This window comes from Scardinius erythrophthalmus (assembly GCF_964197995.2).
Source record: "Scardinius erythrophthalmus genome assembly, chromosome: 14".
In the NCBI taxonomy this organism is placed as follows: domain Eukaryota; kingdom Metazoa; phylum Chordata; class Actinopteri; order Cypriniformes; family Leuciscidae; genus Scardinius; species Scardinius erythrophthalmus.
In genome coordinates, this window is record NC_138234.1 from 33,429,872 (window position 1) to 33,446,926 (window position 17,055).

The 17,055-nt window shown below is 37.6% G+C and overlaps 2 protein-coding genes across 10 annotated transcripts in view; both read left to right on the forward strand.

Annotated features, from left to right (window-relative positions):
* LOC308702329 (EGF-containing fibulin-like extracellular matrix protein 1) lies at positions 1–13,978 on the forward strand. Of its 2 annotated transcripts, none has more exons than XM_081385107.1 (9): positions 1–130; positions 1,040–1,132; positions 3,333–3,378; positions 3,479–3,754; positions 7,464–7,583; positions 8,652–8,771; positions 8,852–8,975; positions 9,060–9,252; positions 10,806–13,978. In XM_081385107.1, the coding sequence occupies exons 2-9, from the start codon at positions 1,046–1,048 to the stop codon at positions 10,965–10,967; spliced, it is 1,128 nt and encodes a 375-aa protein (XP_081241233.1). In that variant the 5' UTR covers positions 1–130; positions 1,040–1,045; the 3' UTR covers positions 10,968–13,978. The 2 variants fall into 2 exon arrangements, with proteins under 2 accessions (XP_081241233.1, XP_081241232.1); XM_081385106.1 differs by having other exon boundaries at positions 107–200.
* Positions 13,906–17,055, forward strand: part of srfa (serum response factor a) — a 22,878-nt gene continuing 19,728 nt past the window's right edge. For all 8 annotated transcript variants that reach the window (XR_014031576.1, XR_014031577.1, XR_014031578.1 and 5 more), the window contains exon 1: positions 13,906–16,208. Coding sequence is in view for 4 of the 8 variants with exons in the window: in XM_081385102.1 (XP_081241228.1) it covers positions 15,759–16,208 (450 nt within the window). In the remaining 4 variants the exon portion in view is untranslated. The remainder of the gene's footprint in view (positions 16,209–17,055) is intronic.

Here is a 17,055-nt window from a genome sequence, read left to right on the forward strand (position 1 = left end):
AGTGAGAAAAAACATAATTTGAAAAGGCTTGTGAGAAAAACCTGCCTCTTATAAGAACATGATCGCAGGCACCTCGTGTGTGAGAGACTCCAGCGCTCCTCAACTCACAGAGGGATAAATCACACACACGGTAAGCATCTCTTCTCACTCCACACACACTTAGGACTGCTGGGAAGATGGGGACAATCCTATTGTCTAAGGTATATTGTTTTTGCATTGCATTATAAACTCCATGACTTGACTTTTACATCATTTTGATTGATAACTATAGTAACGGTTTGCTAAATAACTACGAGTTTTAGTGTTTCACATCATAAAGAATCTTGCTATATTACACAAATACTTAGTACTTTTGAATGGGAATGGACTTCTGCTGGTCTTCACGGAAACAAAAGAAAGCATGATTACACGAATAGGAGGTTTTCTTGAACAGAAAACAACAATTTCAACTGGAGGTTGCTTGAGGGCTTTGTCAGATAAATATGGTGTCTAAGTACTAGTTGGTACATGCCTTCGGTTGCACTACTTTTGAAATCGCTGTAATAGCCTTGTACTGTAGATTTACTGTTGCTTGTGTTTTATTTGAACTGTTTCTTTCTGACACAATCTGGGAGGTTCAGAACGAGCTTCAGAGATCCGCATCCTCGGGGAAACCCATTAAATTCAACATTACAAGAGTGAATTTGTCAAGAACATTTCCCGCAGTGTTGAAATGAGATCTGATGCCTCGGTCGACTCTCAGATATGCCGGATATGGTGGTTTGCACAAGGACAATGTGTTACTTTTAAAAATGTGCCATGGCATAATTACTTTTATGAAGTGGGTGAACGGGCACACTGTTGTTTTGTGGAGGACTCTGCCAAGTTTCTGCAGGACTGAGCCAGCGTCAACAGCAGTTGTATTCAAACGAAACAATGTGACCTTTGCAGCACGGATGAAATGTAATTGGGGTTTCGGTGGAAACAGTGCAGATGCGTTTGAAGGCGCATGACGGTGATTTATGAAAATGTGATCATGTTTTTTCCCCCTGTGTTGCAGGTCACAATGCTCGGGATCTGCTTGTGTTTGAGTGTTGCCGTCCGCTTTGCGGTGTCTCAGGAAGCTGAAGCCCAGGAGCCTGTCACATACATGGCAAGTAGTCCAAAACACATAACAGCTGCTTATTGTTTTGTGTTTTGCTTTGTTTTTATGTGTCAAGGTGTGTATGCTATTGTTTCCGTTAGTGTTCTCATCATTATTCTTCCATGGTATCCCATAGAACCGCTTGCGGGAAAGTTATGAAATTTGGCACACAGATAGAGGACAGTCTGAACTGTCACCATACCAAATTTGAAGTCTCTAACTCAATCCCTCTAGCGCCACCAACTGTCCAAATATGTTTATGCTAATAACCTTTGAACCATCCGGGCAAGAGACAAAAACTCTGATTTCTTGGCACATAATTATTTGATTTTCCAGCATGAAAATATTTCCATTTAGAATTTTACGGAAAAACATACTTTTTCGAACTCGTTCGACTCTATAAAAAAAATCGTGATTTTAACGGTAAATGACTGTATAAATACGACAGTAAAAACCTGTTAATTGGTTAACAGTAATACAGTGAATAAATGTAATAGATCTAACCTTACATTTAACGTAATTTTACAGAAAAGTAAATACTGTTCAATTAAAAGTTTTTGGAAGTCATTGTACCATTGAACCATAAATTGGCATTCCCATAATTCCCTGCATGACACTTCACATTTGATGTATTTTCGTTGAAATAGGCTTACTGTTTCTTCTTAGTTTTTTTTTGTATCAGTTATGTACATTAGTTACATCTAATGTTGTCAAAGGACTGTTTATTGCATTACTTGAGTGTCATGTGTGTCACCATGATGGTGTTTAGTATTTCGAATTCGACAAAATGAACGTGAGGCCATGTCTCTGCAACACTTTATCGGGATGAGTCTTGGTACATGCATTCACAAGCATGACTAGAGGCTACATGCACCGTTCTGGCACAGCACTAGGTTAGGAGATATGAAAAATGCCTAAATTTGTGTTTATAACTTCTGAACGGTTTGCTCAAAAACTTATCTCTTTGGATTCAGTGCAGCATACCGAGTCGAATGATACCCAATTGATCCCATATTGACCATTTTGGGTGGTGGCCATTTTTAATTGTATTGCAAAATGCTGTATTTTATGAACACATTAGCGTATCATTACGAAACTCAGTGTGGGTCGTCGGCACCATGCCCTGAAGATACATTTTGGAAGTTCGCCACCTTCTGGTCAAAATTTATAATGAAATTTCAAAAAATGTTAATAGCTTTTGATTAATTTTAGCTTATTTTAACTTGGTAGATTCTTTGAGTCATACCAAGAACGATGATAACAATTATGCCATATTCGGTCGAACTTGTTGTCCGCCATTTTGAATAGGCTCAGAGCATCTTCATATCATTTAGTAGCTGCGTTTACATGGGCCCTAATAACATGTTTGTAATCAGACTAGTTGCACAGTTGGTATAAAAAAGCCACATGTAACCCCGTCAGGTGGAATGAAGTGGCCAAATCCGAAAATGGCCAAATCAAAATTTCATTCGGACTGTAAGGGGTGGTTTAAAACTTTTCTAATCCATTCGATAGTACATGTAAACACTAAATGCGCACATCAACACGATCACTTTATTTAGCGTTTAAATAATAAACACTATGTTCGGATTCATCAAATGGAGTGATTTCGTTTCAATTGAAACAAAAAGCGTCCATTTAAAGTAAACTGAGCTATTGTCACCTCAGCGCCACCTACTGGTCAAAAGTGATAAGCAATTAAATCAAATGATTGCATTTGGTAAATAATCTAAAAATGTCTTTAATTACTCATTGTTGCAGTCGATCTGATGCTCCCAGCCATCCGTGGATAATTCATCATGTCTTTTTTCGTGCTGGGCCACTCAATGGCTGCTTCCAGCTGTATTTTTGTTTTGTTTTGTGTTTTATATGTATTTATTTAATTTCAAAAATTTAGATCAGTGCTTGGTTGTGGCAGGAAGGGCATCTGGCATAAAACATGTGCCAAATCAGCTGTGCGGATTATTCCGCTGACAAAAAAGGGAGCAAGAGAGATAGATAGACATAGACATAAATTTCACATCAGTAATCTGTATATGTATGTTGTTTTGTGTTTGGTTTATGCATGGGTGGATGGATGGATAGATTTTTAATAGAATTTTTAATCAGCCATCAGTTTTTGGTATCTTGCTAAAACCAATTTTTATCATTAATTATGACCCCATATTTATGATCTCTTGCCTCTTACACATTTTCTTTTCTTTTGCAGTGCACTGAAGGTTATGAATTTGACTTTGATAAACAAATCTGTAAAGGTAACACAACTCTATTCCCCTCAATCAGTTGTCTTAGTACAAGCATTAATGTTAAACCATAATATCTAATCATGTTAATCATGTGCCTTTCTACACATAGATATAGATGAATGCAAGACAGTGCAGGACGCCTGCAAAGGGGGCATGAAATGCGTCAACCATTTTGGTGGATACCTCTGCTTACCCCACAACGCTCAGATAATCGTCAGTAACGGCGAGGAAGAGCCCACTACTGCCCCACCAGTGGAAAGAGGAGATGTTCAGCACGGGATAGCCCCCAATTACAGGGGCGAATACTCCAGAGTCATTCAAAGCGCAACACATACAATCCAGTGTGGTGTCGGTTTCATGCCAGACTCTCAGAACTACTGCAGAGGTGAGCAATAGCTGTGTCTGCTTGGTTATCTGCAGTATTTGTTGTGATTATGGAGTTTAAAGATCGTAAAATAGTTTGGTGTTAAATTTCAAAATGTTGTCCTGGTGTTCGGGCACCCAATTTTTTTTGGTCTGTACTTCGCACTATATCGGGCGAAACGCTTGCTCTTCATTTGCATCAATGGTTTAACAAGAACCTTTAACTTCCATGGAACTTTCCCATTCCACAAAAGGTTCTTTATGTGGAAAAAGGTTCTTCTGATTATTAGAATGTTCTTCACGCCAAGACAAAAATGGTTCTTCTATGGCATTGCTGTGAAAACCTCTTTTGGAACCTTTATTTTTAAGTGTCTACGCATTTTGGAAAAAAGAAGGATTCCTTAAATTAGATAAAACTCCCCAAAAAATATTTCTGCCACACGGAGAAACAAGTAATTAAAACTCAGTGAGTGTTTTAGCGCAATTTTCTCACCTCATGGGATCACAACACTAAGAGATAGTAAATCTTTTCCTGGATTTTTTTTGTGCGTTCCCGAGATTAGACCTTCCTTAACATAATGCCGAAAACCCGAAGTCTCTAGGTGGTCTGGTTGAGGAGTAGATAGAAGTGCAAGATTGGTGCGCACAGACGCACAGAACAGAAATCATGAGTTAACAAGCGCAATTTTGTCCGGTGGAAAATTGCGCTAAAAATGTATTACAGTGGCACCCTGTGTCCAATTCTCACAAAATTTGGTACAAAGCTTCTTGTGGACACCCTGCACATGTATACCAAATTTCACATTGAACGGATTAAAATTGTACTTTAAATTAAAAGTTAATTTCAAATGTCTGCTTAAATTTGATTGGCTGCTGTTTATTCCTGTTGATTTGTTCGAAACCATGTGCTTCCTATACTATATAGAACGGGAGAGGAGTTGTGAATGGCAGGGAAGTGACACAGCTGGCAGCATACGTCACATGAAGGTGGCAACATGGCACAGAAGCGTGCCGCACAAGCCCTGAAAAGTGAAGCCAAAGCGTCTCGATCGCCCCCCGGTGACTAGTCCTAGTATAGGTCATAAACCCCGCCTCCCATGATTGACAGCTGTGATTGACATGTTCTCTGAGCGAAGTAGTCACTTAAGCACCAACAGACTTTTTTTCGGGATCTTTGAAGGACTGAGGAGATTGGAGCTAAATATTTAATATCTAAATTTCTATAATTAATTAAAAAATCGAAATAAGATTGCTACTGCGCAGACTCCCGAGATGTCAGCGCCATATCGGGACACTGGCGGCTTCACTTCTCACCAGTGGAAGAGAGCGAAGGGGCTTTGTCCATCTTTTTTTACAGTCTATGGTACAGAAAATTGACTGATAAAATGGAAAATTGCATTGGAATTTCATTGGAATACAGTGAAAACACTGTATTGGAAAACACAATGGCTGGTTATGAAAATTGCATCACACAACGTCCGCAAGAAGGAGTTGAAAGTGTATAAATGAGATATACTTTGCGTTTTACTCATGCAAAATATATTTTTGTCTATTAGATGATAAACTCCAAAATTTTATGGCATAGGATGTGTTTGAAAAAATAGGTTTTACAGTTTTTAAAATTAAGAGAAAACGTATTCTGTCCCACACAGCTCCAAAGTTATTAGCGAAATGTAAAGTAGCTTATTAGCCTATAACTAATAAGTTTGCAGCACTTGAAATCTAACAAGACCATACTAACAAGCCAAACACTGACCCCTTGGGAAGTCATTGTGTTGTGTCACTCTTTGGGATGTTGTTGTATCTGTTCAGAGGATGCAGTGCCAGAAATCTGCTTCCTCTGGGTCTGTCTTCTTCTATCTGGTGGATAAAACAATTTTTGTGTGTGTGCTAATGATGTTTTTCTTTCCCAACTTGATAGATGGCTCAGTCGTGTTAGAGCATGCAGAATCCCTGTGCTAGAAGCAAACAATTTAGGTTGCATAAACCATTCAAGATGAGACTGAAAGACATGAATTGCAAAGACATGCCAACTAACATTTCATCCCAAAAGAGTAATACATTTGTTTCCCAATCTTAAATCATTTTATTAGATACTATGAGCAGCACGGATTCCATATGCTGTATTTCCCACTCCTGCTGAAGAGTTCAGGAGAAATCAGCATCTGGTCAGAGTTGGTTTATACTGGTTAGCATTGGTTTGGTTTTTGGTCTTTCTGGTGGATCATACTGTTTAAGAGCAAAACATAGCTGGTGCAGCTTTCATACCAGTTTCAAGAAAAGTTTCTATTTAAATGTCATATGGTGACATCAAAAAGTAATAATATATTTTCATTATACCTTGAATTCATTTGAGCATACATATCGTAATCATTATTTTCACACAAGATTTTTTTTTAATGCATTTTTAAAGTAAAAAAAGTATTTATTTATTAATTAATACATTTTAATTATATTTTTGGGGACCAAAACCACATGACATTTTACAACCTGAATTATTTGAGAAAAAAAAAACTATATATATATATATATATATATATATATATATATATATATGTATATATATATATATATATATATATGTATATATATATATATATATATATATATATATATACATATACATATATATGACACTAACCTTACAGACTAATCCAGTGTGAAGTTTTTTTTATCAGAAGTGATCACTGCATCAACCTGGTACCTTTAAACACGACTTAGTCTCCAAGACTAGTGCACCAACCATTGTATTATAACTGGTTCTTTCTGTAATCAAACAGCTAACAGGTTATGTGGAGTTGTTTGAGGAAGTATAGGTCAGGACATGCATCTCTCAGCCCATTAAAATGAGTCAACAATTAGCTTGGGCCTCTTCCCGCAAAGAGAGTCGGCCTTCCTTCGATGTTTACATATTTTCGGCCAGTCTCTTTCAGAAGTGCCTTGGCAGCGATTCCTTTGGAATCTGACACCAGTTTGTTGGAATTAAATCACATCATGTGGGTGATCACAGACTCCAGGTGTGCCTCTCTCAGAAAGGTGGGCGAGAAAACTGCAAGCTTTTTGTCTGAACTCTCGCCTGCGAGGTCTTGCACCTCATTTTTTCCAGTGTGCATCGGCCAGTTTGGCTATCAGCAGTGCTGAACTCCCTGAAAGGGCCCAAACGCTGGTCAGTAAAAGCTTTGGAAACAGTCGACGAGAGGCCCCCCGGGAGGCTTCGGATCTGTGCGTTGACATTATTCTCACATTAATGCTTCAAATAGATCACTAGGAGGAATCTCCCTGAATGTCCTTTCGTTTGGATAAGGAGGTTTTGCACTCACATGTGTTGCACATCCAATAGCCTGTATATGAATCACAGAAAACTGGGCTATTCTTGGGCCTTTGTATATAGTTACTTGACCAAACCTGGCAGATAAGCGCAGACCACCCATGATGGCCCCCACACTGTGAAAGGACACTCTCTGCGCTCCAGAACTAAGCTGGAAATCTCGCCAGACATACCAAAGAATGATTAGGAGTGCAGAAAAGATGTGTGTTTTGGATTATACTACCTGTTGTTTTAAATAAGTGGTGTTATTAGTGTTATATTTGAGGAACTGAATTAAATGGGGAGTGAATTGCATTAACAGGCCAGCAGTTATTTTGTTTATTACTCATGCACTTGCATTTTTGATTTTTATCATTTGTCATTAATGTTCAATTGCTTTCCACTTTTTTTTTTCTTTTTACAGATGTGAATGAATGTCTCACTTCAAACCCCTGCCAACATCAGTGCTACAATCTGATTGGCTCTTACCTCTGCCAATGTGAAGTCGGATACGAACTGGCTTCAGACTCCGTCTCCTGCCAAGGTTATTTTTTAAAGCATTTTTTACACTTTATAAACTTAATTTTTGTTTTAATCGCATGCTAGTTTATCCGAATATTCCTGTATATTTTTTAACCTAGTAACAAAGACAACAATTACGACTCTTCCCTAAGCATATGTAAACAAATGAGTAAAGCATTCACAGTAATATGCTTACAAACGTCCGACTGACATTCGATTCATTTAGTTGAGGTGAATCTCAGTTTCTTAGCATGAGGGAGTTGCTAACATCGAGACTATCCTGTTGTAGCCAATCAGATCAACACATTCACAATCAAACAGTATTTCAATGCCAGTAACATTGCACAATGTATTTTCCCCCATGTATATTATGTCATATCTTAATGATTTTAATGACCAGTGGACAATTGAGTATTATGTGATTATACATTTATAATTCATAAAGAAATATAGGTATTACGATATCAAACACAGAAAACACAAAATTCAGTGTAGGTTTGCTATTACTTCTACTAACCTGCATATTGCCAGCTTGCAAACGGAAGGATATGATATTGAACATTTGTTGGTTTAACGTCATGTGTGAAATAGCCATTTAAATGAGATTAAGTTATGACAGGTTATTTAAAATTGTCTTATATATTGTTCATATAACAACCTACTTTGCACTGAAATATTATATATAAATACATTGATGGAAAAATAGTGAACCATGTGCACTGCAGTTTTGTCATCTGCTGCCTTAAATGCTTAAGCTCCTTAAAGTTGTGTGGATTCTGATTGGCTGTCAATGATTGTATTCCTCATCAGCTGAAAAAAAAAAATCCTTCTTAAAGTGATTTCACTTTATAGTTATCATTATCAATATAGTTATCATCCCTAGTGAGAATGGGACTTAAAGTTAAAAATGATAAAACTATCCATATATTATTTTCACATCAAGACAGAAAGCATGTGGACACTTTCTGGTTGTTAGTGTAGTGTAGTAAAAATAAAAAAGTAATTTTTATCGAGATGTGGTCCAGAGACATTCAATTGAAAACATCCAGGAATGTTACGCTATAATTAGCAATATACTTGTGTTTTCCAGACATCGATGAGTGTGATTTCTCAAACTACATGTGCCAGTTCCAATGTGTGAATCAGCCTGGAGGATACAGTTGTGTGTGTCCTGAGGGATACCAGCTCCAAGGGACGCGGATGTGCCAAGGTAGATTCCATTTAGTTTAGTTCACCGTTCCTGAAGTGGCTTCTGAAGTTGCTCATTGACCTTTTCCACCCTGTTAATAGATGTAAATGAGTGTGAAGCAGCACACAACTGCAGAGAAGATGAAATGTGTTGGAATTACTACGGAGGATTCCGTTGCTATCCCAGAAACCCCTGCCGTGAGCCATACGTGAAAACAGGAGAAGGGTGTGTCAAAAGTCCTAATAAAATCATGCTGTGTTGCAATAAAAAAATGTTTTTTTTTTTTTAACCATTTAACTCCACCAACAGTCGCTGTCGGTGCCAGTCGCCAAATGTTTGCCGGGGACTCCCGCCTGTCATTGTCTACAAGTACATGAGCATCTTTTCCGACCGCTCAGTGCCTGCGGATATCTTCCAGATTCAAGCTACCAGTGTCTACCCCAATATGGTAAACACTTTCACAATCAAATCCGGCAATGAGGGAGGAGAATTCTACCTGAGGGTAAGACGTGACAATTTTTTCAGTGGAAGATGTTTTAAACAGTTACCCCAATCCTAAATCAGTGATTACAGCCTTTCATACATAAAAAAAGGATAGTTTCCTATTTATATTAATGGCATTTCTCTGCCAAAACAGGTCTTAAGTCAACCCTGTTACATTTGACTTTTTTTTAGGTTGAACACACATGGTTGAAGATCAGTGCAAAAGGTCTAATCATTTTTTTCTGTAAAAGACTCTCACTGTTTATTTTTCATAACAGAGTTGAACAACTGAGCTTGACAGTATAACTGTAAACATAATAAAAGCAACTTGTAGAGACTGTAAGAGATATTTACCAGTTCAAATTATAACTCATTACATTCCTTTTCCAAACCAGGTTTAGCACCAAACTTGTAAAATAAATGTTTTTTGGTTTGAATGTTACAGGGTTGAAGACCAATGCAAAAAAGTCCATTAATGGCCTTTTTTCTGTATAATACTAATCATTATTATTTTACATAACAGAGTTGAACAATTGTGCTTGAAAATATTACTGTAAACAAAACAAAAACATATAAAGACTGTAAGAGATACTTCCTTCTGTTTGAAGCCATGACATACATTTTCCAAAACAGGTTCAGCGCCAACCCTGCTACATTTAAAATGCATTCAGGTTGATTGTTACAGGGTTGAAGATCAGTACAAAAAGGTCTAATAATGGCTAACAATGCACAACATTTACAGTCAGTATTCTTGCTCTTTTTGCTGAGAATTTGTTTCTGTAAGAAAAAAAAGATCACTGTTATTTTTCTATAAAAGAGTTGAACAATTGGGGTTGACAACATAACTATAAACAATATAAAACTGATAAAGACTGTTAGCGATACTTACCTCACTTTGATCCCATGACATTTCACTTCCAAAACCAGTTTAGTGCCAACCCTGTTACATTTAAAATGTTTTGGGGTTGATCAGTGCAAAAAGGTCTAATAACGACCTATTCTAGCACTGCAAAACTTCTGATTATTTAGTCAGTTGTTCTTGTGCTTTTTGCCAAGATTTTTTTTCTGTAAAAAACGATCACTGTTATTTTCCCATAACAGGGTTGAACAATAATTGGGGTTTATGACATTACATAAAAAATAAAAAAATACAGAGACTGTAAGAGATTACTTACCTCACTTTGAACCCATGACACTCCAAAACAGGTTTAGGACCAACCCTGTTACATTTAAAATGTTGTGTGGTTGAATGTTACAGGGTTGAAGGTCAGTGCAAAATCTAGCACTCCACAACATCAGATTACTTATAGTCGTATGTTTTGTCAAGACCAATATATATATATATATATATATATATATATATATATATATATATATATATATATATATATATATATATATATATATATATATATATATATATATATATATATATATATATATATATATATATATATATATATATATATATATAAAAAACAGTTATATTCAAAATAAAATGTGTCACTTTGACTAATAACATTTGCTTGTGGTGTAGTCTCTCTAGTGATTGTCTTTCTCTTTGTCTTTCAGCGCTCCAGTAATGTAAGTGCCATGTTGGTAATGACCAAACCGTTGACTGGACCTAGAGAACATGTTGTGGATCTGGAGATGGTCACCCAGAGTAATGCCTTGAGCTACCGTTCCAGCTCACTGCTGAGGCTCACTATTATAGTGGGTCCATACCCTTTCTAAATCATCTAGTTTGACTGAATCAGCACCTTGGTTTTATGTTTGTACTGCAGCTTACTATGTTTAAAATGTTCAACACAGCATGGCCACCTGGCCTTGATCAGTGGTTCTTAACTGGTTAGTTGCAACTCAAAAATGGATCATAGATGGAAACCAATTCTAAATCAATTAATAGATTCATTACTATTGGAATGTTTATCTTTATATGACAAATCTTTTGTATAATAAATTTCATGGTACTGTATTGAGTCCGGTGTAAAACGTGGGCCCCCGAAGCAAAACCAGCTGAGAACCACTGGTCTAGATAGTTGCATATTTACTGGGTTTCAAACAGGAATTGATTTACTAATCATAAAAAGTAGGCTGTCTGGTTTATTGAAGCTTTCAAGTAATTTGTACTTTGAAAAATGAAAGACAAGGTCTGAGAGGGTGACATGAAGACCGAGAAAAACAACACAGCTGGATAACAGAAAAAAAAAAAAAAACACGGTTGCTCAAGTTTCATTCTGAAAAGCACTTATAGGTTACTCTTTGTCTTGATAGTAAGAGGGATTTTCTGCTGCATGGATCCATGTCAGTCTTTTAAAGGAATAGTTCACCCAAAAATGAAAAGTATGTCATCATTTAGGCCTACTTACTTTTTGACTTTCTTTCTTCTACAGAGCATATAAGGTGAAGTTTAGCAGAATGTCCCATGTGCTTGTTTCCATACATTAAACGTCAATGGGAAACAGAAGCTGTGGAGCTCCAAAAAATGACAAAACACACCATAAAAGCTCAGCTATATTGCAAGTCTTCTGAAAAGACCAAAATGTAGGTTATACACTGAAATTGTTCCCTCCACCACAGCTCTCAAAGCTCTCCATATTCAAATCGGTGTCACAATTCGTTACGTCAAATGCCGCATTTACCAACCATAACTTTTGGCTTGTTTGGGGCCATTCACACATTGCAAAAATGCAATACGTGGGCAATGGAATGGGGGGAAAAACCAACGTTGTTGAACTTATTTTAACTTCAGTTCTGCATTTTTAGAGTGCAGTGTCATGTTTAAAAGACACAAGACGTGAGCTCAATGGCCAAAGACATCAATGTAGGTAGCACATGTTTACATAGAAGTAACAATGGAAAAGTAACATAGAGGAATACAAAAACACATTCCATGTGAATGGACCCCTTACTGACACAAAACTATCATATGGCTTCAAAACCCAGGCGCCAATTTATGTTTCTACCGGTGGGTGTCCACGCTCCATAACCCCAAGTGCAAATACATTTACAACCATATATAGCCTAAACACATCTCTATTCACCTCTGTTTCCGTGAGAAACGCACACATACGCAACAAATGACCCTTAAAAATGTTAACATGCTCGTTGCTTAATACTCAATTATACTTGGTGTTAGTTTTTCAAGAATAGGCCTGCGGTCTTTTTTTCCGTGCGATGGTGCGCTTGATGAATTCATTACACTAAAGTTATTTGCGTCTCACGAAGAGAAACAACAAATACATCTAACCAACCAAACAAAACCACATATTCTTTCCATGAGTGTTGTCACGGGTCGCTCTCTTGCTGATAAAAACCTGATGATTTTGGAGTTAATTACTTAAAATGCAATTTATTATCGTGGAAAAAACAGATAGCACAAGCTTTTGTGACAGGTTGTTATGCTGTAATGTTAAATATAACGGTAGAATTGTGTGTATTATGACCTGTCGGGACCCGATGTGAGATCCACCAATCAGAGAGGTTCCTGAATCTCAATCGATTTGGTTACGGTGGAGGAGGAATATCTTGTGTTTTCCCCGTGGGTGCTCGAGTCCCCAAGCTAAAGACTTAAAATATAGCCTAGTGCACAAGTCATATGCTCTTCTTTTATTGTGCTTTTTTGTGTGTGTAATTTCCGTCCCCGTTCGCGATTACTGTATGGAAAAGAGCAGCATGAACATTCTACTAAACTTCTCCTTTTGCGTTCCTCAGAGGAAAGTAAATCATAAGAGTCTGGAACGACATGCAGACGATGACAGAGTTTTCATTTTTGAGTAAACCAACCTTTAAATCTATCAATAAATCAAAGCTTTACGTTTCTTGTACATGGAATAAGTCAAATCAGAATGTAATTATCAAAAAGTGCTTATAGATTCCTTACTAGATTTGACTTTAGCTGGGGAGAAAAAAAGTGTTTTATAGGTGGAACATGCGGATAAGGCAAACAGAACTGCATATAGTTAGGTGGAACAGTTTGTGTCGTAATCTAATGGCATCCTTAGCTAATGGAAATCTGTGAATGTGTCCTCCGCCTTGCAAATACTGCAGGAATGACCTCCTATCCTATGAGAATAAGGCAATAATGTTTTGGAAACAGAAGTGATGTTTTCAGGAAATTGCTGGCAAGGGTTTAGGGTCGCATAAGCAATGGAACTGTTGCCTAACATGTCTGTACGGCTGCCAGAGCAGCGTTTGATCTTCTGCAGTGTTTCGTGTCCATGTTCTGTGACAAACACTTCAACCGTTTACTTAAAGCGTTGCGTCACACCCAGCACCCCCAGAGACGTGGTCGTGGGTGAGGCTGGAATGGGTCGCGCACCACCACGGTGTATGAAACTATTCTGGCAAACAATCTTTGTGTTGGCTCCATAGAGATCTGACTAAGTATTGTAATGTAATATGGATGCCTGCAAGTCCTTATCTGTTTTCGTATGATCAAACATGCATTATTTTGATTCACGCATGGTGAATGCTCCCTGTTTTTCTCTTATTGAGATCATTTTTTGCTTTTATCTAAATTGGTGTGGACCTGTTGTTTCTGCTCAGTGAGGACAACAAAGGTCTTTGTAATTGTCTAACTAACTAAAATTAATTGGATTTGCACCTATCGGTTATGTTTCTGTATTTTCAGTATGTTCTCAAGTTGCACTTTTTTTTTTTTTTTACTCATTCTTAGCCTTTGTGCCATTTATTCGGCTGCAAAGATTTTGGAAATAAAAATAAATTCAGTAACAATTGTGTCATTTTTATATGCTTATTCATTCGTTTGCTTCATGTTAAAAAAATAATAATAATCTATACATCTGTGTCAAAACAAACCAGAATAGAAAATGCTCATGTTGAAAAATCTTTTGTTAGTATTGCATAACATGCATGGGTCAGTTTGGTATATTACTGGAACAGTTTAAGAGGACCACCAAGATTCATCTGCAGTTATTACCTCCTGCGGTTGCAGATGGGAATATATAACTATGTGATGTTGTCATGACAATAGTTGAGCAGTTCCTGTAAGAATATTTACACGCTGAAAGCCAACTCATTTACAGAAAGCATGTAAGTCATACATGAACTGCATGTCTTTGCTTAGATTTCAAAGTATAAAAAAGAAAAAGTGGGCTATGAAGTAAATGTTGAGTGTCTACACACAAAAAAAATCTGTGGAGAGCTATAAGAAAATTCGAAAAACATTAAAGTAGAATATAAAGTCATTTTCTAACTTATTATGGCTAACTTATTGTCATTGAATAATGAGAATATGTTATTAGGTAGTCATCTTTCTGGTGGTTTTATGTGAGAAACATGAGGTTTGGTCGGTTAAAACTTTGCACAAGGCTATACTACTTTAGTAATATTGGTGTAAAATGTTTGTATTTACAGGGCCCCAATGCAAAACCTTTAAAATATAGCTTGTAAGGGTGATATTTCAAAAGATTTTCTAGTTTGCAACCAGCTAGCGTGTATATCATAAAGCAATAACAATGTAATTGTCAGAGCAAAAAGGTGCTTGTACAAGGTCTAAAATGGAAGACTGATAAATGTGTAAAAAAATGTTTTAGTTGTAAGCAAATTAAATGCGTGGTGAGACGCTAAAAGCCTGAGTTTAGTGTAACTTTAAACCAATAGTTAATGTAACAGCTTCATCTGCTGGTTATACGGAGTATCGCATCATTTACACAGCTCTCACAGAGCTGAAATCTGACAGGTCAGTCTCACAAAGCAGTTTTTGTTTTAAAAGACAGTAAAGTAATTTTGATTTACCTTATCACACATTTGCCGCCAGAAATGTCGGTAATATTAATGTTCAGGTCTAAGGTCCAAGAACAGCCAGTTCGCCGTGTATGACGTCAGCCCTTTCAGTCTGCCAAATCAGATTTGAACCAATCACAAAGTCGGAGCGGTTTGCGTAGCCAATCGCAGCGCAGCACTGTGACTCACCATACATGGACAGCCATCACCATATAAGGAAACATCGACTCGCTTTATATGGAGGAAAGTAGATCTGTGGGTGAACGTCCTCGTGAGTTAAATTCCCTAAATAAGCGCGGAATCATCCTTTACACTCCCAAAAAACATTGAAATCGCTATACAACCAAAACATCGTAATTTACGTGTTCGACGTGAAATATCAAGCGTGATATCGGCGTTGCTGTTGGTAACTAGTTCTGTTCGCGGAGGTACATTGCGTGGTCGCGATTCGTCGTTTCCAAATGTGGCGTAAGTTCAGTTGAGGTTTGATTGATGGACTGTAGGCGGAAACTATACGTTGTAAACTTTGTACGATGGTCGTAAAGGGCTAGTTTTGAAAGGTTTGTTTTTGTAGTTAACAAGACGACTTTCATACAGGAATTAAACTAAGGATAGCTCTCGTTTAGTCCGAGTTGTGTGCTTATTTGAGCTAATGTTTCTTAGCCTAGCATATGCAGGGTAACGTTAAGTTCGGTATCAAGTGAAGAGATCTGCTAACGGTTAACGTACATCTACCGCAGACTGCAGTGGTGCTGCTAGCGGGTCGGGGTTTCCGAGATGTTGGGGGGAAACGGGAAGGCCAGGGGGGCTGGACGCTCAGGTAACGGCACAGGCTTGACCCATCTACAGGTGGGCAGCACATCTGGGGCTTTAGGGGCGGTGAACTCCTCCATAAACCTGCCCGATGGGGGCAGATACGACGACAGGCCGTCGGTCGAGGCAGTGCTGAGCGGCTCTGATGGAGACTCGGACTCCGGGGATGATGAAGAGAGTCCCGTGCTGGACAGGAGAGGAGTGAAGCGGGAGAGGAGCGAGATGGAGGTCGGGGGATCCTCGGGAGCGATCGCTGCACTGTCGGCGGGGTATGGAGGAGTTGCCAGCGGGGTGGCGGGTGCAAAACCCGGCAAGAAAACGCGAGGACGGGTTAAAATTAAGATGGAGTTTATTGACAACAAGCTGAGGAGATACACGACCTTCAGCAAGAGAAAGACTGGCATTATGAAGAAGGTACGTTCAACCTGAACATATACGACACCAATACTAGTGCTAAACCACTATGCTAATGCTGGTACTACAGCTACTACTGGTGCTGTACTAGTATACTTACACACTACTAGTATTAATATTACTATACTGATTCTAATACTGTAGAAATACTAGTACTACTATTGCTAGTACTATATCACTACTAGTGCTTTATCAACTTATAACAGCACAGCACTGATACTAGTACCATTATACTATTTAATGGTATCCTTGTAATGTATTATTCTGTATCAATACTTGTACTATATGCAATTTACTGACTCTAGTATTGTAACATGCTACTATCAGCATCCACTATAATGATAGTGACTTCTGCTAAACTATTACTCATACTAAAACTGGAACCGATATTATTGTTTTTTTGTGTATTTGCCATTTATTGATACTAGTAAAGTTTCCATACATAATGTACTATTATACTGATACTATCTCTATATTACTCACACTAGGTTTGTATCATTGATAGTGTATTTTGATGGAGCTATTGAACCGTACTAGTACCACACCATTATTAGTGCCGTAACAATTGAATTCAATCTGCTATTGCTAGTACTCTACCAATTCTAGTACCACCACTCATACTAGTATTATACTTTTACCAGCTTCGTATCGATATACTGATAACTCATACTATACTGTTACTAGTACAATTATACCATTACTTGTGCCTTAAAACTATACGTAAACTAGTACTGTACTTGTACTAGTACTTCACGAATATGGGTACCATACCACTGTGTTCATAGTAATACTATACCACTGGTGTTAGACTATACTGTAATAAGTACTATACCAATACGGCTAGTAC